Consider the following 27,966-nt stretch of genomic DNA (forward strand, 5'->3'; position numbering starts at 1 on the left):
TAGTAAATCCACCACCTACAGTTAATCACTTTTAATGTTTTGATAACTTGTCTTCCTGTCTTTTCTGTATGTTAGTTTCTATTTTTTGATTTGTACTTTTAGAATAAAAACAGGATCTTGCTTTATATACTGTTGTACTGTAACCACCTTTGTTGTTACATAATGATGTATCATAAAACTGTGGTATTTCCTAAAATGTCATTATACTTGACTACACAAATTTCCATTCTGTTGATACAGGCCATTTTTCATCCAAATGCCCTATTTTAGATTCCTAGATTGCTACTAAACTTTCTGCATTTATTAACAGAGATACAAAAGCATCCTTAAAGCTATTATAATTCCCTTAAAATAACTAAAAGTGAGCCAGCATATATGAAAAATCCTAAAGTTCTTGAAATAGACTGCTACAGTTTCCCCTACCACCATCAAAATATGGAACTAATTCATACAACCCACCAGCAGTATATGAAAGTGGCTTGTTCTTCTACACCATCTCTAATCCTTTGAGGGTTAAACACACATAAATACATTTTACCTCATAAGGCATATTCCATTGTTGTCTTAATTTGCAATTGATTCTTAACGAACTTGCACATTTGCTAATACAGTTTTGATCACTTACTTGTTATTAGGTTCATTTATTTATTATGTAAAAGTGTTTTTAAAATATAGGCTAGTAACCTTTCATCAGACATACTTCAGAAAATAATTATTTTTGTTAATGGACTTAGGATTTTGTTAGTAATATTTTTGGCAGATAAATTGTAAACTTTTATGTGGTTATTCTTACAAATATTTTTTCCATTGAAGTTTCTGGCACTGATCTTGTGCTTAGAAAATACTTTCCAGATGTGTTTAGCAATAATATAAGTAAAAAGCAAGTTGCAGAATAACATATATAGTGATTCTATGTGCATAAAAGAAAAAATCTCTGTGTGTCCATTCCATATCAAATTTAATAGCAAACATCCCATCTAAGAACTGGAGTTTAGGGTAAATACAGAAAACAGTTTTGTTTTATTAACTTGATACACTATTATATTGTTTTTTAAAATTAGACCAACTAGTATTACTTCTTAAATAAAATACATATTTTAAAAATGCCTACCTAGCAAAAAATAAGAATAATCTACCAGCATTTAGACCTTGGCCCTAAGAAGGAAGCTTTTACTTTATCAGAGGTATTAAAAAAGTAACTTCTATATTCCCTTCAGCCCCATTGACTTCTACTCCCAAGAAAAGAGAGTAACTCTTATTATTGAGACTGAATACATGTTGCTCTCTTATGCTTAAAAGAGGTAAGTAAATCTGCCTGGTTTATGGCCCAGACTGTCTACTAAAAACATGTGTGCATGTCTGTCTCTCTTTCCCAGTCATTAGTACTTGATGGGATGAAGCACTAATTAGGAGTGAATATTTCAGTTCCACACCAAGTTCTGGACAAGGGGAGAAATAGAACATTAAGAAGCCCAACCACAGCTGCACTCCAGGTGAGCTCATCAAAAACAAAGAATATATTTTTATCTTCATCTATCTAACTCCTGCATCTACCACTCCAACTGGTTCTGAACTCAGAAAAAAATTAAAATAAGCAAGTCAATCACAAAATTACATAAAACTTAGTATCATCTTCATACATGTTTGCGATTAGTTTATCTACCAGAACATTAGGTTAAAGTATGAACTGCATCAGGTCACCCCTACCTGCTGTTTATCTTGTAATGCATTTTGGGCTGTGTCCAAATGATTTTGAAGATCTGCTCTTTGAGCAATTTTTGCTGCTTCTGCTGATAGCAATAATTCAGTTTTGGCTTTAATCTGTAACAAAATTTACAAGTCATTTAATACATATTTAGTTCTTGATTTCCTTTTGCGTGAATATACTTTGCTTTTGTCACTAAGTAATTTAAAAAATTAAGTCCTTTGGCAAAAAAAATAAGGATTTAAGTGCTGAAAAATTAGTATGCGATAATCCCCCAAACAGAAATGAGTAGGGGAGAAGATTCCTAACAATGTTTGGATAAATGATGAAAAGATGTTCTTATATGCCATTGAAAAACTTCTCTCTCTCTTAAACTGGATATCCTCTTATTATCATATAACTCATCTGACAAATAATTATATTTTTAAAAGAAAGAAATATGTATCCTCACATTTCAACTTGTGATACTATTTCTTATTTTCAATAGAATTAATCCCCTAAAATAAAGAAAATCAAGGGTCAGAAATGTTTCTATAACTTTCTCTACATTAGAATAAAACAAGAAACCAATGATGAGAATGGAAAAATAAATATATTTTAATTCTCACCCCATAATTGACTCATTGAGCAAAGCTTCTATATTGGCCTCTGAAAGAATATACAGTTAAAAGCAATGATACTATATAAAAGTATTTTTTTTAATCATACCTTTAAAGTAAAATTAAATAAAAAATAAAGTCAAAAAATATTTAACCTGGAAATTGAGTGGTATAATATCAAACTACTTTGAACTTCAAAAATAGTAATAATAACCTCATGGGGAAAAAAGTGAAAAGATCAGCAGTTTCAGGAAGTATAGTTTGTCAGTAGAGAGAGGAAAAAAAGGCAAACAGGAAAGCTCAACCAATTGACTAAATACAATCTTTATTTAATTCCTATTCCTAATTTTTTTCCATTAATGAAAGACACAGAGAGATGGGGAAGGCAGGGGAATGGGGGTAGGGGGCAAGGGACAGAAAGAGAGAGAGTAAAGGAAAAGAATTTAAAACATTTGATAGCCCTGGCTGGGTGGCTCAGTTGGTTGGAGCATCATACCATAAAGCAAAAGGTTGTGGGTTCGATTCTCAGTCAGGGCACATGCCTAGGTTGCAGGTTGGATCCCCAGTCAGGGCACATACAAGAGGCCACTGATTGATGTTTATGTCTCACATCAATGTTTCTCTCTCTCTCTCCCCCTCCCTGCCTCTCTCTCTAATATCAATAAATATATCCTCAGGTAAGGATTATAAACAAACAAACATTTCATGGCCTAAAATTAGTATTTTATTCATACAAACATATTAAATTGCATAATTTAATATTACCTGTATGTCAAGCTGAGAGACCTTCTCCTTGCTTTCATTTAACTGACTATTTAATTCATCGACACTGGTTTCCAGAGAAAGGACGCGATCCTGTGCAGCTCTAAGATGCGCCTTCTGCTCTTGCACCTGGTCATGCAAATCCTCCTGGGCTTGTTTGTGGCTTTCTGACTGATTCTTCAGCTTCTCTGTTAGTTGAGTTACCTACCACATTAACAAGACACTAATTACGAAGGTCACAAATGATAGAAGAAGAACTAAGAAACCCTAATTGTAATAGGTCATCTCAAAACTTTTTCAAGAATCATTCACATCTTTCCAAAAATAAGTAAACATAGTATCTCAAAATCACAAGATATAACATAAAATCCAGAGATTCCTATTTTAAAACCATCTCTATTGAGCTATAATTTATATGAAATAAAACTAACCCAAATGAATTGTACAGTTTGAGATTTGATAAATATATACACTCATTTAGCCAACACCAAAATGTAGAGAAAATTTCAATCACCCCAAAAAGTAACTGCCCTGTGAGGAAAAGTAACTTCCTCATGCCCCTCTGCAGTCAGTGCCCTCCACTGGCCTCCAGCCCCAGTGCCTGGTCTGGCCGAGTACTAAGCGCCTCACACACTCTGGATGGTCTAAATTGTCAGATGGGTGTACTGTAAATACTCTCTCCTAGTCTATGTCTTGGCTTTTATTTTCATAATAGTATCTTTTGAAGGGTATGCATTTTAAATTTAGGTGAAATACAATTTATCTGATTATTTTTGGAACTCCTTGCTTGGAGTTCACTGAGTTTCATGAATGTAGATTCATATTTTTAATCAAATTTAATTTTTTTCAGCCATCATTTCTATTACTGTTTTCCTCCTCCCCACCCTTCTGTGATACTAATTACATGTGTGCTAGCTGACATGATACTATCCCACAGGTCATTAACAAGGCACTGTTCATTTTTTTCTAGCCTTTTCTCTCTCTGCGCTTCATTTTGAAGTTTCAATTACCTTCTCTTCATGTTCACTGATACTGTCTTTTACTCGCTTAATCTATTAAGCCCACCCAATGAAATTTTCATTTCAGATCTTTTTAAAATCTCTTAAACAGTGATTTTCAACCTTTTTCATCTCATGGCACACATAAATTCATTACTACAATTCTGCAGCACACCAGAAAATATGTATTTTTGCTGATCTAGCAAAAAATAGGTAAATTTTGATTCATTCACATTGGATGGCTATTGTTGGGCTGGCTGTTGTCATTTTTATTTGACAATCTAAGGGAAAAGAGGTCACTGCCTCTTACTAAACAGTCATGTACTGTACATTTTAAAAATTCCTGTGCACACTAGTGTGTGTTCCATAGCACACCGGTTGAAAATCACTGCTCTAAAAGTTCTATTTGGTTCCGTTTTATGGATCCACTCCTATTTCTATTATTATAGCTTTTCTTTTATATCCATAAGTATATTTTAAGAATTTTTTAAAGTACTTGCCTGATAACTCTATCATCTCTCATTTCAGGGTTATTTCCATTGAATGATTGTTCAGCTTATAGCTCACACTTTCTACCTCTTTATATAACTAGTAATTTTTTGATATTTATTGTGACAGCTCCGAATTTTGCTGTCTTCTTTCAAAAACTGTTGAATTTTGTTCCAGCAGGTAGTAAGTGTACTTGTGGTTCAGCTGGGTCCTTTTGAGGCTTGTGTTTATGCTTTGTCAGATGGGATATGCACTAGCTCCTTACTCTAGGGCTAGTTTAATGTCTCTTCTAAGTTGTGATATCTCTGTGGTTTCAACTCAATGCCCCCAAGCGTTCGCCCACACACATCTTTCTTCTCTGACTGGCTAGAACTTGAACATCTTCCAGACCTGCAAATCTAATAACTTTTCAGCCTGCAGCTCCTAATAATTATTCACTGCCTGGCCTCATGGAATCCCATCTTGTGAGCACAAAGATTAATACTCAGCCAAAGGCTCAAGCGGATCCCTATGCAGATTTATCTCCATGTTCTCTCCTCTTTGATATTCTGCCCTGAAGATTTGAGCTGCATCAACTTTCCTGCTCTTTGGTCACTCACTCCTCAATTCAGTGAGACCACTGTGCTCCTTAGATTTCCGCAGCCTGCACCACAGTCTGTAAAATGTCTCCATGTCCAAAGCCAGAGTAGCTGAAAGATTCATTTCATTTGTTTCCCTTCTCTCATTGTACTGCTTGTTGTACAATGTCTAAAGACGGTGGTTTTACACATCTTTTCCCAATTTTCTATCTAGTCATTTATAGTGGGAGGACTAAAGAAGCATCAGTTACTCGAACATAGCCAGAAGCAGAAGTACATAGGTTTTTATTTATTCTTTTATTAAAAATGCATGGGCTATTCTGGTCACATTTATATGATAAGCAGTGTCAAGTTGTATGCGAGTCACAACTAAGAATTGGTCTAAAGAATTTTTCATAAAAACTGGTAACCAAGGCTAACTTTGAAATTTGAGGAGAAAATTCTATTTAATGAATGGGGACCCAAAAAACCTGGAATTTGTTTATAAAAAATTGTGTATCTATTCTTACATGTTTAAGTTTCAGTCACCTTCAAAGTATTCTCCATTCGATGCAATATATCCATTGAGACAATTTTTCCATTGCTCAAAACATTTTGGAGCTTGTTGGTTTTGATGCCTTATAGTGCTTCTGCCATTTTTTATTTCACCTCTTTCATATTGGCATAATTTTTCCCTTTGAAGACTTTTTTCATCCAGGAAAACAAAAAAAAAGTCACTAGGGCCAAGATCAGGTGAATGGGAAGGCTGGGGCGTGGGGGTTATGCTGTTTTTGGTCAAAACCTGCTGAACACTCTGCACAGTGTGGGCAGATGTGCTCCTGAATCACCCATCATGAAATGGACAAATGCGTTGGAAGGGTCTTCAAAAAAAATTCACTGAAGTTGAACACAGCCTCTCACAACAACACCAGCTGGTACACTGATACAGATGGTTCCTAGAACACTCACCTAGAGGGGGAAGCCTGTACTACAAGGGGCCTGCCCCAAAGAAGATAAATTTCATTTTGGGGGAGTCCCCTTGTAATCTAATACCCAAATTAGAAAAGTGATATGACCTACTAATACCTTAATACTTTCTCATGTAGACAACTGTAATTCTCTCATTGGACAATTCTTCCCAAAAAAGCAACTATAAATTCTTCTCAGTTTGAAAATGTACTAAGCTGAACTTTACAAATTTCTCTTAAACTACATATAAATGTTAGAATATAGTAATATCAAAATTATTATTAGTTATAAATTCCAAAGACAGTATCAAAATACAAGTTATCACTAAGTCTATATGCTATCCAATAAAGAGTAATAACTAACACTTGATTAGTACTTAGAGTTTATGAATATATTTTGTTTTTCATTCTTTTTTCAAAATATAACAAAATACCACAAGGCAAATATAATTATCAATAACATCTCTACTTTTTAAATAAATTAATAAGATGAAATGGTTTTCTCGCAGTCACATTAGGTAATAAATTACATCCCTGGGACGTGAACTGAGGTTTCCTTTCTCAAATCATGTTAACTTATTTTCACTACAAGAGCAAACCACCTTTAACATGAATGAGATGGTATTTGTCAAAAATATAGAATATTAAAAACTATTAAAACTAACCATAATGAAGAATCATTTAAATAAAGCACTTAAGATTTAGAGAGATAACAGTAAACTTTAGAAATAGATTTGACAAGCTTACTTGTTCCTGTAATATATGGTTTTTTTCTTGTAACTGGTTAAGAACAGCAGTCTCCCCTTCACCAGCCTGAATTTTTGCATAAAGGTCTTCTCTTTCCTTTTCTAGTAAGGAAATATTTTCTTTACTCTTCTGTAATAAGGCTTCAAGGTTCTGGATCTTCTGGTCCTTATCGCCAATTTGGCGTAGTACTTGTTCCAAATCATTCTGTAAAGAATTGGAAACTAACCTTAAGGATAGAAAACTTAAAAAGTTACTTCTTAAACATGAAATAACTGATACATTTTATAATCCAAACTTTTTTTACTAATCATTACACTTTAACATGATGAATTTAAATAATTAGTATTATATATTTAATATAAATCTATATTATTAATAATAAAGTAGAATTTAACAACAACGAAAAAACCCTTCAATTGACCACATTCTCAGTGTAACACTGACTTCACCACCCACTACTCCTATTGTTCAATCCATTTGAGACACCATGGGACTCCTCATTATTCCTTATTCACACCAGGCACACCCCCACCTCAGAGCCTTCTCACTACTGTTTCTTCTGCTTGGAACATTTCCCTCACAGTCCTGGCTGATTCCCTCTCCTTCTAATGTTCGTTCAAATGTCACCTTCTCAATCAGGCCTACCCTACCCAATACACTTAAAATTGCAGCCTTTCCCAATAGCCCCTCTCCTGAGTATTTTTTTCTTTTCATAGCACTTATCTATGCTCCACAAAGAGGGGGATTTTTGTCTGTTTTATTCACCGATATATCTAAGACACCTATGCTCTATTTGTTGAATGAACAGAAAAATAAGTGACTGCATTGTAACACATAGACACCCTAGAAGACTCACTTACTTCAATACCATAAAAGGACTCTTCGATATATGAACATATCGATGGATCCCTCTTCCACTTTACCAAAGTAACGTTACACAGAGCACAGTGCAACAGCCCACATCCAGAACAATGCCCACTAACGTTTTCAAGTTGTCTTACCCACAGCCTCTGCCTCAATCGTTTTAAAAGCCAGAGCCTCTACACAGAACAAGGCCCTAGCAAGTCCCTCTGCAAATCTTATCACAGTTCACACCACTTTGTGAGACAGAACCAGCAACCACCTTGTATACTCAACAATTTGTGCCAGTATTAAATTTTTCAGGTCAGTCACCTTTAAATGTGCTTCTCATCCCTCTAAGCTTCAATCACTAAATGATGAAAGAAACCTAACCTCTCTGCTCTCATCCTCTTTCCTGCCACTAATGACCCCTCTTCTCCACATTCCACTAATCTTCTAGAACCACAGGCCTAAGTTTTTTTCCAGTCACTCTATTTCCAAGGCATAATTGACATGTGGTTCTCCCTTTACAAATTCTGATTTCCCCTCACCCCTGTCTGATACCTCTAAGGCTTCTTCCTCTGGGAAAGCAGGGGAGATTGACCCTTTCCTGGTTTTTCACCACCACTACTCTCTCCCTTTTGCAAAAGTTTCATGATGCTTTGGAGAGTACGTAGTTCATTTATTCTGCCCTCTATTCTGTGTTACTATCATCTATAAATCCCTACCTCATTCACAGAAGCTTGAGACCTGATTTAGTCTTTCTCTCAATCCCAATTTCTTTCAATTTCCTGGGAAATACAAAATACATAGAGAATTAAAAGCACAGCCTCAATATTCATATCACCTTAATTACTATACCTTATTCATTCTATTCAATCACTCACATGTGGAATCCTGTAAATCACCTGAAATTGTTCCAGAAGAAAAATTCCATTTATCCTACTCTGTGACCACAACTTCCTGACTGTCTTCCAATTGCATGACCTCATTTATGCTCTTCAAGGTAAAGAGACATTTACCTGAATTTTCTTCTAGCTTATTTAGCATAAGCCTAGCTTTTCTTCCTGAACCTCATATATGGATATGAACTAACTTTAACTCTCCTTGCAAGTACATTCTCCATTTCCTTTTGCCCCCAAATTTCTAATACAGTGACCCTCCCCTCACAAAGCCCAAATTTAGGTCAATATTGCAACCTGCTTCCTTCACCCCTAACTTTCTAAGCACCATTACAGCAAAAATCACAAAATTCCACATGGGCCTCTACAAATCTCTAGACTCTAATCTCCATCACATATGCAGAATCATCTTGTCAATCCTTTCAGTTAGTGAAGTTCTCATCCTCAAACATGTCCCTCAATATCTACGTAAAAGCTTCAATATTCTCTCAAATTCTTAGTCTCTGCCTGCTTGACATTCAGCTATTATCACCAACTTTATCCAAGAGAAGTGAGGGGTAGATCTTCAAGAATATCTACCTCGATTTTCCATCTCCTTACCCATAAAATTATATACATCCTACTTACCTCTTTTTTTCAAGTTTCAAAGGATATTCTACCGAGGATAAATTCAAATTTACCACCACCCACTGTATCAATGACATCGTAGCTTTTTCTCAATACCTTATTCCTATAGTCATCTCTCATCTAACACCCTCAATTACTCCCTTTCCATCAGCCCCTTTGTGCTGGACCACAAACATTGTCAGACATCTCCTATTCTCCCAAACCTTCCTGAACCAAGCCCCACTCCAGTTTCTGCCCAATCTTTATATAATCTACGTTTAAATTTCAAAAGTAATACATATTTACTTTCCTAACTCCCTCATCTCTCATTTACTCATCAATCAAAAATCAGAGTTCCAGCTACATCACTTTATTTGAATTATGTTGGACAAGGTCACAGATTTACTTCTTAATTGCTCAATCTAATGGACATTTTTCATTCATCACACTGGGCACCCTCACCATACAGCCTCCTTTGCAGTCCTTCAGCTTCCACTCTGTAGATTCTCCTAAACACTCTGATTATTCTCTCTTTGGGCTGTTCTTCCTCTACTCATCCATCCTTTAAGCACTGGTGTTTCCCGGTGTCTCCTGTTACTAGTTATCTATTTTTCTCATTATACTCTTTCCCCTGGCTGACCACATCTAGTCTAATAATTCCATTTGCCCCATACACACTGATGTCTGTCGCAGTTAATATATATAAGCTTTAAATTAATATATCCCATAGGTGCTCCAAAACATGTCCAAACTTGCGCTCATCACATTCCCTTATAAAACGTGGTGGCTATTTGTCTCATGTTTACTAACACAGCTGATGACACCTCCATGTGCCATGCCCTCAATGTTTTCAGTAAGGAAACCATTCCCCTTCTCTCTCATTCCCTCCAACTACTAAGTCAACGAGTCCTATTTACTTTACCCCCAAAGTATTACTTACATTTGTCCCTATGATATTCGTAAACAGTTGCATGAACTAAGATTATTTCTCATCTAAAATACTGTATTTAATGATCTTTTAATTGATTTCTTGTTTCAGATTATTCTCTCCAAAATCCATCTTTCACACAACCACAAGAATAACCTATTTAAAAATTGAATCTGACTATGGCACTTCTAAAGACTTCAACCCCTTTCTGTATGCAAGAATAAATGTCATACAAGGCCTTTCATAAACTTACAGGTGTCTAATGTTCCGGCCTCTTCTCTAACTAATCTCTCAATTACATTCAAATCTCCAGCAAAACCTAATAGTTTAGCTCACACCAGCTTCAGTATCCTCGTGCTTGTAAGTCCTCCTTGCAGTATACCCCTCACTGTCATCACCTTCGCAACTCAGACTGCCGCTTCTAAGAGCTTCTTAATGACTACTCCTTCCAGACTCTCTCCAAGGTAGATCTGTCTTCCATGCTACCGTAACAATTTTATATACATATATACACCTAGAATTAAACTCATTACATTTCTTTAATTGGTTTTTAGGACTTTTCATGTTTCCATAATGAGAGACTTTGCATGGCCTCTTTGCCATTCTTTTCTTATTCCTTCCTGGGGAATGAGAATTTGACTAATTAGAAAGTTTGGATAAAAGACCAAACACATTAAACTCGGCCCCTTGCTTCCCCTCAGTGTAAGAGACAATCTGTCTCTAAGAAGGTGAAAGGCTTTCATTTCCAGCTGTGCCTGTGACTGGATGAATAAATTTAATTGTGGGGTACAGTATACGAATGCCCACTTGCTGCAGCCTGTGCAAAATTCTCTCTCAGCTTTACCACCCTACTTCTTTCCTCTTTACAGTAAAACTCCCACAGTCATCCACATTCATTTGACCAAACTTCTCTCTTCCCATCTTCCCTTGAACTGCCTCCATCTGGCTTTCAGCCCTCCTTCTCTATCCAACTTGCTCTTATCAATATCATCAATGACCTCCATGTTGCCAGGTCCACTAGGATTCTCAGTCTTCATCTTCCTTGACCTCCATCCTTCCGACCATCCAGACCAAAATCCTCAGAATTATCCTTGACTTCTTTCTCAATGCCCCACATCAACCTATCAGTAAGTCTGTCAGCTTTACCTCTGAAATAGATCTAGAATCTGACCACTTCTTACTACCTGTACTTTTTCCAACCTATGTCATTATTTTTTTGAATTGAATTTATTGGGATGACATTGGTTAATAAAATTATACAGCATTTCTTATGTGGATTATTCTAGTAGTCTCTCAGCCTACTTTTTTTTTTTTTTTGCTTCTACTCATGTGCCCCCACTGTCTACTCTCAACGCAGCAGCCAGAGTAATCCTGTGAAATCACAAGTCAGATCATGTTACTTCTTTGCTCTGAACCCTCCAATGATTTCTCAAATCAGAGTAAAATCCTTAAAATTACCTAAGGGGCTCAACATGTTCTGACCCTCTATGATTTCTCTGACTGTGTCCCCTTTTAATACATCTCATCGTTCACACCACTCCAACCACTGACTTCCTGATGCCCTTTTACATGCTCCTGGCTTAGGGCTTTTTAATACACTGATGCCCTTCTCTCTGACACCCAGGTGGCTCACACCCCCCTCTCCTTCAGGACTTTCATTGTCTGAGAGAGGCCTTCCCCGGCAATGCTGTCTAACACTGCGGTCATTGAGTTCCAGCTTGCCAGAGACTTCCTCCTCCCCATCCCTTTTTTCATCTCTAGCATTTATCACCATTTAGCACACTATATATTTTGCCTATTTACCTTGGCTATAGTTTCTCCCTCACTAAGCTCCATAAGAGAAGACATGTTTATGTTTTCTTCATGGTCTTATACACAAAATCACTTCCTTGGCTAAGAGCAGGCATTAACCCATATTTGTCGACTGAGTGAATGAAAGAACAAAAAGTTAATACAGTGTTTTGATCCCTGTCCATGTGACTCCCAAGCCACTCTCCAAATTTAGAAGGGATATAGAGGCAGGCATATTACTGCCTCTTTTAAACTCCAACACTGTTCTGTGTGCACATTACATTGCCATTTCCCTGAAGGCGGCACTGTGTCTTACTCCTCTCTTTATTTTCAGTGTGTGCCACAGGGCCTGACATACAGTGCTCAGTAACACTCAATGAATGAATACAAGATTGAGTGAGCGAAAGTCTAAGTTGAATTCATTTCAAACATTGGGCACCCTCTTCCCCTTATCATAACGAAATAAAAATGTAACTTCTTTTAATCTTCTAAGCTATTCTTCAGAATCTGTGTAAGTTTAACCAATCACTTATATGTTCTATACCAACAACTCCAATATTCTTATGATAGTTCTTTTTTTTTAAGATTTTATTAGTTTATTGTTAGAGAGAGAGGAAAGAAGGAAGAAAGAGAATGAGAGAAACATAGATCAGTTGCCTCTCACACACCCCCAGCTGGGGACCTGGTCTGCAACCCAGGCATGTGCCTGACCAGAAATTGAACTGGCGACCTTTTGGTTTGCAGGACAGTGCACAATCCCCTGAGCCACACCAGTCAGGGCCAATGTTCTTATGATAGTTCTGAAGCAGAAAAAGATATGACCACAAATACTATGCTCTACTGTAGGAAATGCAAAATGTTCTTTTTTTTCCTGGGCTAACTAAATATACCAGAAAATTTTATTCATATATTTTTATTTCTCAAATAAGTTATTTAAGTATACCTGAAACTAATATAATATTATATGTCAATAGCAACTGGAAAATAAATTAATAAATAACAGTAAATCATACTGAATAATATTATATTATGTATAAAAATAATTTAAATTATATTTTACTTAATTAAATTTAATATACATTTAGTTAATAAAGAAATTTAATGACTATTTTTAACATAAATAAATTTAGAAAATTTTCAACATAGAAATCAAAATAAAAAGATTTTTTGATTATCTAGATACTGAAAATTATCAAAATCCTTCATAATCAAGTTTTGCATCATCTAGTTTTACTACAACAAAAGAATGATTTGGCTAATTTTGTTTAAAAGGCTAATAATTCAAATAATATTTACTTACCTGAGCTTCTCGAAGTTTTGCTGTAGTGTTTTGCTGAAGGGCTTGTTGTTCTTGATGCTGTTGCTTTGTTTTCTCTAACTGATGCTGCAGTTCTGTGGAATTTGTTACTTTTTCCTTCAACTTAAAAAGATGTGGACTGTCAGTTAACAACGTGAAGGTATAATGCTATCATTCATAAAAAACTGGCATTACTTCAAATCTCATAATTCTGAAGTCTGAAGAGAAAACTAAATTCAGACAATATATAAAATCAACCTTAAACGCAGTATCTCATTACTTACAGAATCTCGACATCATGATTAAGAAACTATTCCCTAGGAATAGACTCTCATCCTGAGAAAAATACAATCCTTTCTCCAGGATGCACTTACTTTATATTGTGTCTTATATGCTAATATGATCAAGGAATTAATTGAATACAAAATTTTTGGAACAATAATCTAAACCACAGTATCAGTATTTGTTTTATTTTTCTATAAGAATCATAACGATCACTTATTGAAAAGAATGAATTATAACAATATTCAAGATGCCTCAAATCTATCAAGTTGGCTAACATAAACTCACTTGAAATGCTAACTCACCTGCTCTTCTAAACGAGAAAGTTTGAGTTGTAAATCAGCCACTTGCTGTTCTTTATCCAGCAACTTTTCACTAGAAAGCTGTCTTTGTTCCTTCAGCCTGCCATGAGCTTCGCCTAGTTGCCGCTCCGTCTCCAGAAGTTTGCCATGTAACTTTAAAAGAGAAAAATGGTAAACACATATGTATAAACACATGAACCACCATCACTACCACCGCCTACTTTCCAAACAATGTTTTATTTTTCACCAATATATGTACAATATCGTAATTTTCATGATCCAATTGAATATTGATCATATAAATATGATGAATCACATAGAATTGTGATTAAACATCGCAGTTTCTAGTTTTCTTGCTCTCTTAAAAAATACAGTGAACCAGAGGATCTTGTTTAGATATAAGCATTGGAATCACTTGAAGAACTTAAAAATAATAAAGTGAAAGTTAAAAAATAAGACAGGGCACACTCAGACCTATTGCACAGTATTTTTGAAGCATTAAGCGATTCTTGTTGTTTTTCTATAATTATGTACCACCCCAATTGACTTCTTACACTGGAAATTAAAGAGCACAAAGCATTCCAAAGTCCCCAAGCTGGTACATAGTTTCTAAATAAAATAGAGCAAAGAATATTTTTTAAAAAATATTAGGTGACTATCATTCACTATCTCTAAAATTGCCAACCAATGAAAACTAAAAGAGAAATTTGGCCTGGAGCTAAGAACCATCACTTTCTTGAATTCATTATTTTTTCGAACACCACCAGAAATAAGTGACTTTTTCTTGGGATGTGAGCAGGGCAGTGGTGGCCGTTCCATTAAAAAAAATAGAAGTTTGTATTAATTTCAGATGAATGCCAGCCCAAGTGCTGGAAGTGTACAAAGAAAAAGAGTTGCGTGGAGATCGGAATGCAGGCCATTTGGCAAGGCGCGTGCACTGAGAATGCTCTGGCCCCCCAGCCTCAAAACTCAAAATAAATACACACACCTCAGCAAAGTTTAAAAATTAAAAAATTAAAAATACAGCAAGGAAAAATGTTCTTTAAGAAAATTAGACACTATTTTTGAATGAAACAAACTGTGGCTATCAAAATATATCCTATCCTTAATTTTTTAAAAAAGTTAATTTCTAAATAAAACATGCTTCCATCAAACTAAAAAAGGAATCAATAACAGTTAAAGAGAATGAATTTATCTTTGTCCTTAGCCAGCACCCTAATACCTCTCATTTATTCTTCTTCTTAATCCAGTGTGTTAGTACTATAACAACTACCCAAACCATCTTCTCACTAAAAATCTAGGCTCAATCCTGATATACGAAAGCAAAGAAGACCTTCAAAGTACACTCATATTTCAAGCATGTTAAGTGCTCATTTCTTACAAACAGGCATCACCCATGTCTAGTTCCTAAACTTGCTCAGTAAGAATCTCCAGCCAGCATTGTTAATACACAGATAATCAGACCTCTTCCCTGGAAGTTTAGATTTATTATATTTAGATTCAAGAGAGTTCAGAAATCACTTGCCAAAAAGCCGCAATTTAAAAAGCAGTAGTTTTTGGCCCTGGCCGCATAGTTCAGTTGGTTAGAGTGTCGTCCCCATACATCAAGGTTGTGTGTTTGATCCCTGATCCGGGCATATGTAAGAATCAACCAATGAATGTATAAATAAGTGGAACAACACATCAATGTTTCCCTCTGTCTCTCTCTCTCTCTCCCCTGTCCTTCCTCTCTCTCTAAAATCAACTTAAAATTTTTTTCAAAGCAGTAGTGTTCAATCTCAACAGCCCAGTGCAATCACAGGGAAAATGATTAAATATGCCAGTGCCCAGGCATATGCCAAAGAGAGTGATTGAATTGGATCAAGTGTGAGGCCTTGATATTAGTAATTTTAAAAAATTTCCCAAGTGATTCTGATGTGCAGATAGAATTGAGAACCACTGAATTAAAGATAATTATTGCTCTAAGTAACTAAAGATGGTGAGAAAAAAAAGATACGTATTTTTTATAACTTTGTCACCCATTACTGTATGATTCTTGATAAATCCCTGAACTTGAATAAAGATATGAATCTCAAATTGAAGGTACCCAAGAGTGGAAGCAGTCCAAAAACACTTACATAATGATGCTATACCATTTTAGAGTAAATATGTTAAAGAAAAAGAGGTTAAATTAAAGCAAAAAAGAGAACACACTGACAGCTGCCAGAGGGAAGGAGATTGGGGGCTAGATGCAAAGGGTGAAGGGATTAAGCAAAAAAAGAAAAGAAAGACTCTCGGACACATAAAATAGTATGGTGATTGCCAGAGGGAAGGGGGTGGGAGGAGTTAGAAGAATGGAAAAGGGGAATAAATGGTGATGGAAGAAGACTTGAGTGGGGGCAGTAAACACACAATACAATACTCAGATGCTGTACTGTAGAATTGTATACCTGGAACCTGTGTGAGTTTATCAACCACTGTCACCCCAATAAATTCAATTAAAAAAAATTAAAAGTAAAGTCATACATTGAAATTATTAACACAATGGCCTCCCTTAAAGTCACATTTTGACACATATATACATATATGTATACATTCTTTAGGAAATTCAGTTTTATAAACTTATATATATAGTTCCTTATTTATATTCCCAATAATGTTTACTATGTGCCAGGCCCTATTCTACATGCTTCGCAAGTAGTAACTAATTTAATCTTTATAATAACCCTGTAAAGACAGTTCCATTATTATCTTCATTTCATACATGGGCAAACTGAGGCACAAATTAAATAAATAACTTGCCCAAGGTCAGTTTGTAGGCCAGAGAACTAAAATCTCAACAGTCGGTTCCTAAATCCACAGATAAACCGCTATGCTATTCAAGATAGTATGTTAGATAATTTTTAAAAGTAAAATTGATGACATCTAATCTTTTAACTGATAAATCATTACGTGCACATCTGTGGCTATTCTAGAAGGCCCATAAACATGCGTATGAAGAACACAGTTTACTTTAAGTCCTTTGTTGACAGCTGCCAGCTATATCATTTGTCAGCACTGAAATGAACGCTGAGTATGATATGGTGGAGAGCAAAACACACACGGTTCATGCCTATACACTTTAAGAGTATTGGAAAAAAGGTTAAAAGTGAGGTTCACGTCCATTCTTCCAACAAATATTTACTGAAAGCCCCAAGTAGAGAGGCTGATAGAGTATAGAATAAAACAAATTCCTCACATTAAGGTGCTCACAGTCCAAGGGAAATTGTAAACAAGAAACTAATATACAATATAAAGTGTTACATAGAACAAGAAAGAAGAAGCTTGCTGAAATAAAGAAGGGGTCAAACTATATGGAAAACAAGCTCTTTAAATAGAGTGGTCCCAGAAGGCTTTACAGCAAAAATAACACTTGAGCCAGCCTTGTGAAGAACTGAAGTCAAGGGCACAGTAAGAAGAAAACACAGGCAGAGGACCTACGGCAGGAAAGCACTTGAAGTGTGGGTGGGTCTGAAGAACTGAAAGAAGAAGAACATGGCTTCACAGTGGTAGAAGATGATTCTGAAGACACAGTGTGGGCCCTATTACGTACAGAGGCTTATATACCAAATTAAGGTATTTGGTTTCAATGCAAAGCCACTTTAAGCAGTGTTAAGCAGTGTTAAGCAGAGAAAGAAAGTGATATCCTTCATGTTTTAAAAAGATGTCTCTGACCTCTGTATAGGGAATAGATCAAGGAGGTTACTAGAAGAAGGGAAACTTGTAAGAAGGCTAATACAGTAGCCCAGGTCAGCAATGATGGATGCTTGCTTGGGTTAAGGGTGGTAACAGTATAGATGAAAAGAAGTGGACAGATTTGAAACATACTTTGATGGTAGAATCCAGACAGCATGCTGAAAGAAAGAAGATAAATGGTATCACTTCAAGGTCCCTAGTATAATCTCTATTTTGTGCAGAGCTGTGACTAAATCCAATGGTCACATATTCAAGTCTTCATATGAAAATATGTTTGAGCAGGTTCTCAAAAACTCCTAATGCCCTTCCATCCACTGACAAAATAAAGCCCAAATTCCTCAGCCTGTCATTCAAGACCCCACATAAAAATCCCAAATGCTCTTCCACAATAGTCCACTCCTATCACGTATAACCTATTCTAAGAGCAAATCAGTGTCCCCTCCTGGTTCTTATAATACTTTCCTGCCACTAGTTCACTCTCTCTAATCCTTCTGCCTGGAAGCCCCTCCTGCCTTCAAACTGCTACTTGCCTAAACCTATCCCACATTCACAATTTCAAGCACAACCTCTCTCTTACACAAAGCTTTTCCTGATCACATAACTGGACAAAATAATTACACAATATGAAGTACAATTGGGCAAGGAAAAAACAGGAGAAGAACTCTTCCAATTCTCATAGTATTAGGGATCATTTTATTATAATTCCATGTTCTTTAGTACAGGATGGTACTTGCCTTATCCTCAATGATATTTACATAATGATTCAAGGTAGGTACTGTGTCCTTTTTATTTTGGTATCTCCTAATAAGGAATGGTGTATTTTAGAAACCATAAATGCCTAGTTTGCTTATCTGAACTACAAGTCAAAAAGCTAAGTTACTCACGGCTATCTCCAAGCCTCTGTTGCCTTCCATTATGAATGCCTGCATTTATTTATTCACTTACTCACCAAAACATCTGCTGATAAACAAGCAATATGCCAGGTAGTAAGGACAAAAAATGAATAAGACATGGTCTTGTACCCAAAGAGTTCAGAGTTGAGAAAAGAAAGACGTATGGTAATATGACTACACTTTGGTAAGTAAAACAAGGTATGTACATGCTAAGCCATCTTTTGGGGGAGGTTAGAAATGGCCCTGTTCAAAAACAGACTTCTAGAAATGTAACAAGTAAAATAAGTATTATTTATCAAGTAGAAGAGGAATAGGAAGACAGAAGAATTAATGCCACAAAAGGAAATATCAATACCATTTAAGTGAAAACAGTCGAACATTATCAAAAAACTAGCTGAGAACTTTGTTCTTCCCAAAATTTCCATTTTTCAATCAATTTTTAATGTTATCTATAAGAAATAACTAGAATATATAATTCAAAAATTAAATTAATGGAAAAGTCAAAACTTGCATTAAACTGTATAAAACTTGCAATAATGTCATCTAAGAGGCATTATTCATCTATGAGAAATAGCTGTTAGAACTAATACATTTTCTTCTTTTAAAATATCTAATTTTTATATTATTGGTTTAAAAATAATTATATTTTGAAAATCTAATAAGGAAAAAAAGAAACAAGTTTTTCAATTAAAGAATGGTCAACAATTTGAATTAATTACAAAAGCTAATACATACTCAGAGTACCTACCATGAGCCAGGTACCATCCTAAGCAATTATATGTATGAATTCATAAACACTTCACAACATTACTACATGATAGATAATATCATTTTGTCTCCTCTTAAGAAAAACTGAAATGAAAGGAAATGAGATCTGACTCAATACTACAGTTGTGAAAATTAAAAGTTAATTTTTCAAATGACAATGTTTTAATGGACTATATTATGATCAAACAACTATCAGGTACACTAAGAAGAGACCACAGGAGAAATTACAATGAATAAAAGTAACACCTCTTACCTGATTAATTTCACTTTGGAGTTGTAACCCGTGCTGTTCCTTTTCTTCTCTCTGTTGTTGTAGCTGTTTAAACTCTGCCTTAAGATGCTGGTACTTGGTCTCTACTTCTGATAATTCTTCTTTGAGCTTTTGAGTAGCTTCTCCCTTTTCACCTAACTCTGCCTGTACTCTCTGCAGTGAGGTTTCAGATGCAGATAATCTTGACTGAAGCTGTTGACAATCTAGGTCTTTTTGATGGAGGCTTGCTTGTATATTCTTTTTGCTCACACATTCATCACTATACCTCTCTTCTAGCTGGGTATGGTCAAGTTCTTTCTTCAGCAACTTTTCAGTCAAGTTCTGAAATACCAATTGAACAATTTATTTCCTTTTCTAATATTTTTAATTATTCTAATTATTCAAATAATTTACACTGCAGTACCATCTCCTACTAAATAGCTTAGTTAATATTATAATACAAAAACAGTACAACTCTTCTAGTAAAGAATTATTAAGTTATTACATAATTACATGACTTTATTATTGGTCCACTTGACTAAACTCTTTAATATAGTATAAGAATTACCAACAAAATTTTGACATAAGATCAAAACCCTAAAATCTACTAGATTCTTTAGAATAATATTTATATTCTACCCTCCTAGCACAAAAGGTTGTTTTGAATAGCTATGCTGTTGCGATTCTGATTTCTGGCTTTGCCACTCCACAGCTGGCAGCGCTTCCGCGCAGCACGGCCTACAGGGCTCTAGCATGCTGGTCCTACTCATTCCTTATTTTGTTCTTGATAAAGTCCATTTGGAAGAGTGACAGTTTTCAGACTAATTCAAATTTCTTTCCAACTATAAAAAGTAGTGATCTAAAAATATCACTCACCTGCTTTATATTTTATTACTTCACTTAATTCTGTCAATACAAAAGGTAAAAATGATACCACCAAAGATCTGAATCAACAAGACTAGGCGAATGTCAAAGTCCAGTCTCAGCGGAGTTGTTATAATTAATATTGAACATTTTAAGTCAACACATTTACACACGAAACAGAAATCAGAATTTTGACTTAATTGTGTAAGCCAGAATAAGTAGGCACTATAAGCACCCGGAGAATCTATCCATGGACATTTATTTTACTTAGTTTTTATATGTAGTGCCCTAGAAGGAAAGAAATGGTAGAGGAGAGTCAAAGCCTGTGGCCTTTATACAGCCTATAATCTAAACAAAACACACACACTAAAAAAAAAAAAGCCTCTTCTAAGAAAGTTAAAACATAATGCACAAGCAAAAATAGATTAATTCAAAACCTATGTCAAATTTCTTAAGTGCAAAATTTTTAAAGAAGGAAAATGAGCAAAGTCAGGTGGAGCTAACTAGTAAGTCAGATCACCTAAAAATAAAGTTTGAGATTTGGAAAGTGGTGAGAGGAGTTAAGTAATAGGTATACATGACTCATGCCATCTGCTCTACACGAAGAGACACAAACATATAAAAAGAGAGAGAGGCACAGACAAATAAGTTGCATGTGGGGAAAGAGCAAACACTGTCCCCTCAAGGGGAGTAGTAAATCTAGGCACCACAGAGAGAAAGGCAGCGGGAACTTCTCTGAGAGAAAGTACCTTCATGTAAATTATCAAGTAGTAGCGCACTGCAGGAAAAAGGAGTGCCCAGAAAGCTGACAGAAGCACATGCGAGAGAGACAAGACGGGAGGAAACCTAAAGTTCAGAGGAGCAACCAGAAGTTCACAGCCAAATCAGCGCCGAGATGTGCGCCCTGAGCAACGGCACACGTAGAAATAAGAGGTAGAAGAGCCACAATTCAAGAGAAAAAGCTTTTAAGTCAAACTACATGTTAGGAAAGTTCTCTTTTTATAAACATTTCTCTGTGTTACTAGTTAGTAACTAGTAATCTTTCTTGACATAACTTTACATTTTTTCTTTTAAGACAATAACATTTATTTTGGAATTTGTAGGCTAAATTAAGTTTATTCATTGATCTATAAAAGTATAAGATCTTTGTGAAAGAAAATCCTAAGTTATTGAATGTCATGAATGCACTCATGGTCACAAACACCGAGAACTTGGGTGAGATACAATTTTAAAACATGCTACAAAAATTAAGGCTAGTAGTAAGCTAGTCTTCCACAGGTGTACCAAGCAATCCCACCAGGACTATAAATTAATGACCCCTCAGACAGCTTCACTCTTTAAGAAGCAAACATACGTAACAACCACTGACTGTTTAAAATTCACTTGTCCTAAAAAATTATTCAAAATCTACCTCTTTTATTGCAGGTAGGAGAAAATTTATAGGTGGGAGAAAATGAAATTTTCTTCAAAAGACTTCCCGTACATCTCGTACTTTGTGCTCTTACACATGCCCATGCCTCCTGTGTATCTAGCTCTCAAAGTAAAATGTTGTTTACCCCTCTGCCATGTAAAATGACCCTTAGAATCCTTACAGACTGATACAAAAAGTTATGCCTTTACAAAAGCTTTTCCTGAGGTAGTACGCAGTAAGTTAGGAAGACTTCCACCTTGGTCCTGACCCAACCTTGCATCACAACACTTACCAAATAAAAGCAAAAACAAACATTCACTGAGGCGCTTACTAAACACCAGAAACAGGTCTAGTCACTATTAATGTTTTTAATACTCATATCAACTCTAAGAGGCAGATGGGTATAATAGTGCTTCATAGCAGAAGAGGAAAGACTGTTAGAGGTTGAGTGTCACAGCCAGTCAGTGGCAAAGCTGAGATTTAAACATGCCTTTGACCACTGTACTCTACTGTCCACATCAATACACCACTTTGCAGTACAGTGGTAATACAAAGCAATGTAACTTCTTGCCACATCTGGCACCTGCTTTGGGAGATGAGCACCTTAGTACTGGGACTGCTGGAAAGAGAAGAGCAAAGAAGGATGGAAAAGGGATGAGAGGTGAGACTCAAAAATAACTGAGTCTCTTAGGATAACCAATATTATAATGGTAGCTTTAAGCATATGATTTTGCTGAAAATTTACATGGAAATAGTTAACTAAAATCAAGCTGCAGAATTCTGTTAAATGTCAGAATATCATTTTTATTAAAAACTAAAAAAGTAGTTTCTTCAATATCCCCCTATTGTTTTTAAGTTTTCAAAGCCAGTAGTTACAAAACATTGGTTTAATGCTAAAAACCTGACATTGGCACAAAAGCAATTATTTTTCCATTTATTATATATCATAATGTTACCTATTCACTTTGATGCTGCCTGTGATCCACAAAAGCTGCCCAAGGCATTTTATGCAATAGCTTTCAAGAGACCATATACAGAAATTTCCAAATTCAAAACACTTGGATATCACTACTGTCAACAATTATGGTTTGCCAAGGACATGGAGTAAGGAGGAATGGGGGAGGAAAATAGCAAGGATCATAAGAAAAGGTAAACGCAGCCTTGGCCAGGTGGTTCAGTTGCTTGGAGCATTGCCCCGTGCACCGAAAGTTTGCAAGGTCGGTCACTGGTCAGGGCACACAACTAGGTTGCAGGTTAGATCCCTGGTCTGGGCACATATGAGAGGCAAGCAATCAATGTCAATGTCTGTCTGTCTGTCTGTCTATCTGTCTGTCTCTCTCTGTATCTGTCTCTCTGTCTCCCTCTGTCTCTCAAATCAGTAATAAATATATCCTCAGGTGAGGATTAAAAAAAATAAAAGGTAAATGCACCTCAGCACTTGCTCTTACTGGTGAGCAAATTCTAAATAGGAAAATACTTGGAAAAAAATTGTGAAGACTTACACAAAGATTCTTAAGATTAGTAGAAGATTATAGTCTCTAATCAAAAATATTCTAATTTCACTAAACCAAACCATCTCCATTCCATGTATTATTCATAAAATAGCCATACTACCTCCTTTAACAATGTGTATATGTATGTGTGTGAATATATACACATACAATCTGTGCTTCATTATTTGACCATACATCTCAGGCTATCAATGTCAAACCATGTCCTTTATTAACAGTATAATATTTCAAAAAAATACAGTAAATTACACTGAGCATAAACTTCCACTGCATGTACACATGCTGGTCAGTTTGTAAGAGGCAAACAATCAACCCTGGTGAACTGATATAATTACTTTGGAAAATAGTTTGGGGTCACCTAGTATATTTATCATGTATGTAGTCTATAAAAAGTTCACTTGGGAATATAGAACAGAAAATTTCTTGAACAAATGCATGAGAATTACATGTGAATATTCATAGTTGCAATATTTGTAATAGCAGCAAAAAAAGACAAAAAATAGGAAATAAATATGGATTATTTCTGCTGCATTCCAAAGAATAATATAATTTTCACATAGAAAACCTTTTTTTTGTATGTGTTTTATAAGTTATAAACTGAGTTAGATGGTTTTTTCACGAAACACCATCTTTACTGGAAATAATAAGACAAACTATGATTATTCAGATTTGCAGAGGAAGAGAACCTGTCACTTCAAAGAACAGAACTGATAGTATTTGCTGCCAATGATAAAATTAAAGTTTTCAAATGAAGCTTAGAATTTTGGAAAACGTCTATCCACCACCATGAGCTTGCTACTTCCTCATACTTAAAGCCTCGTCTGACACCACAGATGGTGATACTGACAAGTGTTATTGTTTTTATAGCGTACAATGGAATGTGTCAATATTTGGGGGGTTTGCATTAAGTCAGTGAACCATATTTTCTACATGACTAATACTCAGTGTTACAAAGTCATGCATAGTAAAGATAGACTCAAAATGCAAGATAGAGGAATGAATTTTAATGTTACAAAGTACAAAAACTCCACTGACATGGTTTCAGATTCTACACTATAACTTTTGAGAAACTATACCTTATCTAGTTTCAGTATAGTATCAAATTAAAATAGGTACAATTATCTACAAAGTCTATTAAGACATCCCTACCTTTCCCAATTACACATCTGTGTGAGACTTATTTTCTTCACATATTTCAACCATATCATAACAGATTAAATGTAAAAGCTGATTGAGAATCCACCTGTCCTGCAGTAAGCTAAATATTTAAGAGATTTGCAAAACTGCAAACCACTACCATTATTCTTTCCTTTGGAAAATACAGTTATTTTTCATAAGAAGTAGTATTTATGTTAATATTTAACTGCTGTTTTAAAATAAATTAATAGCCCTCGCTGGTGTAGCTCAGCAGATTGAGCGCAGGCTGCAAACCAAAGGGCCACAGGTTCGGTTCCGTGTCAGGGCACAGGCCTGGGGGGCAGGCCAAGTCTCCAGTAGGAGGCATGTGAGAGGCAACTACACATTGATGTTTCTCTCCTTCTCTTCCCCTCTCTCTAAAAGTAAATTTAAAAATCTTTAAAAACTAAAATAATAAATATCTTAAATTTAATGTTTTAATTTCTAATATGATAAGTATCCACAGATATAGCAGAAAAACAAAAGCTCTTTCAGGTTCATAACAACTTTGAGAATGTAAAGCACTCCGGAGATCAAGAAGTTTGAGAACTGTTGGCCAAGGCACTAGGAACACATTAACCCAAAACTTAGCAATGTAAAATTATATCTATTATTTCACACAGCTTCTGGGAGTCAGGAATCCAGAAGCAGCTTAGCTGGGTGGTTCCACTTTAGGGTCTCTCGTGAGATTGTACCAAACTGTGAGCCAGAGCTGCAGTCTCTAAAGATCTGACATGAGTTGGAGGATCCTCTTCCTAGCTAGCTCACCTGGCTAGCTCAAGTGGCCAAAGACTTAACATTTACAGCCAGTTATGTGTGTTATGTTCAACTGAGTCAGTTCCTTCCCCTGAGACCCTACAAATGACCGGTGTTCACAGTGTCCTGTCCTCAACAGCCTTGCTGGGGTCCTGTAGACTCAAGCGTACGGCTTCTGTAACAGAGTCAATCCTCTTTGTTCCCTTCTACTATGTTCTTTTCTTTCTCGATTTTCCCCTTGTTTCATTTCACTGAAATATTAGGCCCAAGTTAACAGTAAAGCCAACAAATTCACCATACCTTTGAATATAAGGTTTTATTAATTTGCTATTTCCCCAACCACCAAAAAAGTAAAATTATAGGGAAAAAGTACTAATGCTATTATTACCTGCCTGCCCCCAAACTAAATGTCATCTGTTGTTCATCTATAAAGAAACAAGGCAGAAAATATTAACATTACAAAATACAAAATAAGGAACAAAGATGAAGGTCTCATACTTCCTTATTTCAAAACTTATTAAAAGCTGCAGTAGTCACAACAACGCTTGATAATATTGGATTTGGAAAGGATTTCTTAGATATAAAACCAAAAGTACAGGCAACAAAAGTAAAAATAGATACGTTACATCAAATGAGAAGCTTCTGTGTATCAAAGGTGTGATACTGTGATTTATAATAAGAAATATATATTTGGGTTTCATCCCCATTTCTGGAACAGACTACTAAAACCCTTGGAATCTTTTATGTGATAAGAACAATAAAGATGTCTTTTGTTATTCTTTACAAGCCCCTTTCAACCACCTCTGAGTTTATGTTAATGAGGTGATTTGTTTAGAAAGCCCTTAAGGATTGGGGGGAGGGGTAAACTAGTTGCCAGGAGAACTAATCATAAATCAAGTGTTAAAACAACTTTCAGCCCTACTCTCCCAAATCCAGGCTGGGGAGAGGGGCTGGACGCTGAATTAATCAATATGCCTATGTAACGAAGCTCAGAAGGACAGGGATTGGAGAGATTCTGGGTTGGTGAACACGTGGAGAGAACACAGAGAGACCATGAAAGCTCCGTGCCCTTTCCCACATATCTTGCCCGAGCATCTCTTCCATCTGGCTATTCTTGAGTTATAATCCTTTGTAACAAACCAGAAATCTAGTAAGTTAAATGTTTTCCTGACTTCTGTTAGTCCTCCTAGCAAATTAGTTGAATGCCAGGAGAGGCATGTGGGAACACCCCATTTATAGCCAGTGGGTCGGAATTATAGATAACAAGCTATCCAATTGATGTCTGAAGGGCGGTGTCAGTCCTGTGGGACTTGAACCCTTGATGTGCGGGAACCCTTAATGTGTGATGCTGTCTACACATGAGTAGTGTCAGAAGTGAGGGGAACTGTAGGACCCCCAGCTTGTGCTGCAGAACTGCTGATGTGCGGAGCACCCACACATCTGCTATCAGAGTATTTATTAAGAGTAGAGGAGACATACAGGAGGAGGAGTGTTTTTCTTTAACAAAATGGAACAACAGAGTGAAAAGGCAACCTCAAAAAAGAGAGAAATATTCAGAACATATATAGAACTCCCACAACTCAACAACAAAAAAACAACCCAATTAACATTATATAGCCAAAAAGCACATGGGAAGATGAATTACCAGATGATCCAGCAATTCTGCTTCTGTTTATATACCCAAAAGAACTGAAAGCAGGGTCTTAAAGAGATATGTGTATACCCATGTTCATAGCAGTACTATTCACAATATCAAAAGATTGTAGCAATCCAAGTATCCATCAACAGATGAAGAGATAATATGATATATAAATATAATAGAATATTATTCAGCCTTTTGAAAAGGAAGGAAAATTCTGACACGTTACAACATAGCCGAACCTTGAGGACATTATGCTGAGTGAAATAAGCCAGGCACAAAAGGACAGATACTGTATGATTACACTTATAAGTTACTTAAAATAGTAAATTCACACATATAGAAAGAATGGTGATATGGGGAGTATCAGTGAATGAGGAGTTATTTAATTAGTATAGTTTCAGCTTTGCAAGATGGTAAGAGTTCTGGAGATTGGGTATATAATAATGAATGTACATATCACTAAAAAAAATACAGAATATATCACATTGCACTGTGCTTATATCTAAATAACATACACAGGATTAAAATTTAAGATATATAAAATCAATTCACCACAATATGTAGTGTTTAAATTCTCACCTGATTTTTTTGTGTTAATTCATTAACAGAACTTTTAAGTTTTTGTAGTTCTTGCACATACACAGCAACTTCTTGGGGACCTTTGGCAAGTTCACACCTTAGCTGGCTTATTGTGGCCTAAAAAAAAAAAAAAAAACAGAGCAAACTAAAATAAAAAAGGAAATGGAAGCATCCAAAGCTTTTAAGATTACATAGATTTGTGTTGTTGTTTTTAAATTGAAATAATCTTAGAAGTTACAACTTGGTTCTTTATCCTATCACCCTACTGTAATCCCACATTGCTTTTGCCTAAAAATAGTTTTCAAAATTTATCCAAAATGTGTAATTTCATTTATTTAATAATACATAAAATGAAATGTTGACATCCTACTTTATGCATCTGAAGGAAGCATCAAACTGCAAACTTGAATTTACTGACTCTGAAACTCTGTACTTTAATCCTCCTTAATTTAAAAAGAATATGAAAATTACACCTATATTTTTTCCCAATTTCTATTAACATAGCCTTTTATTTTTATTTTAAAAGCATGTTAAATGCAACCATATAACACAGCATCACATGAATCATCTTTTTGTCTGTAATGGAAACTGTCCATAGAAGTTATAGAAATACATCTTAACATTTATAG

At 35.5% G+C, this 27,966-nt stretch overlaps 1 protein-coding gene across 4 annotated transcripts in view; it reads right to left on the reverse strand.

The window, feature by feature from the left end:
• Nucleotides 1-27,966, reverse strand: part of EEA1 (early endosome antigen 1) — a 133,972-nt gene that overhangs the window by 36,487 nt on the left and 69,519 nt on the right. For all 4 annotated transcript variants that reach the window (XM_024570767.3, XM_053920957.1, XM_024570706.3 and 1 more), the window contains 7 exons: nucleotides 27,338-27,454; nucleotides 19,402-19,740; nucleotides 13,777-13,926; nucleotides 13,193-13,312; nucleotides 6,826-7,029; nucleotides 3,070-3,270; nucleotides 1,708-1,821 (listed from right to left, as the gene is read on the reverse strand). In XM_024570767.3, coding sequence (XP_024426535.2) covers nucleotides 1,708-1,821; nucleotides 3,070-3,270; nucleotides 6,826-7,029; nucleotides 13,193-13,312; nucleotides 13,777-13,926; nucleotides 19,402-19,740; nucleotides 27,338-27,454 — 1,245 coding nt within the window. The remainder of the gene's footprint in view (nucleotides 1-1,707; nucleotides 1,822-3,069; nucleotides 3,271-6,825; nucleotides 7,030-13,192; nucleotides 13,313-13,776; nucleotides 13,927-19,401; nucleotides 19,741-27,337; nucleotides 27,455-27,966) is intronic.

The sequence above is a fragment of the Desmodus rotundus genome, chromosome 3 (assembly GCF_022682495.2).
Source record: "Desmodus rotundus isolate HL8 chromosome 3, HLdesRot8A.1, whole genome shotgun sequence".
Classification (NCBI taxonomy): domain Eukaryota; kingdom Metazoa; phylum Chordata; class Mammalia; order Chiroptera; family Phyllostomidae; genus Desmodus; species Desmodus rotundus.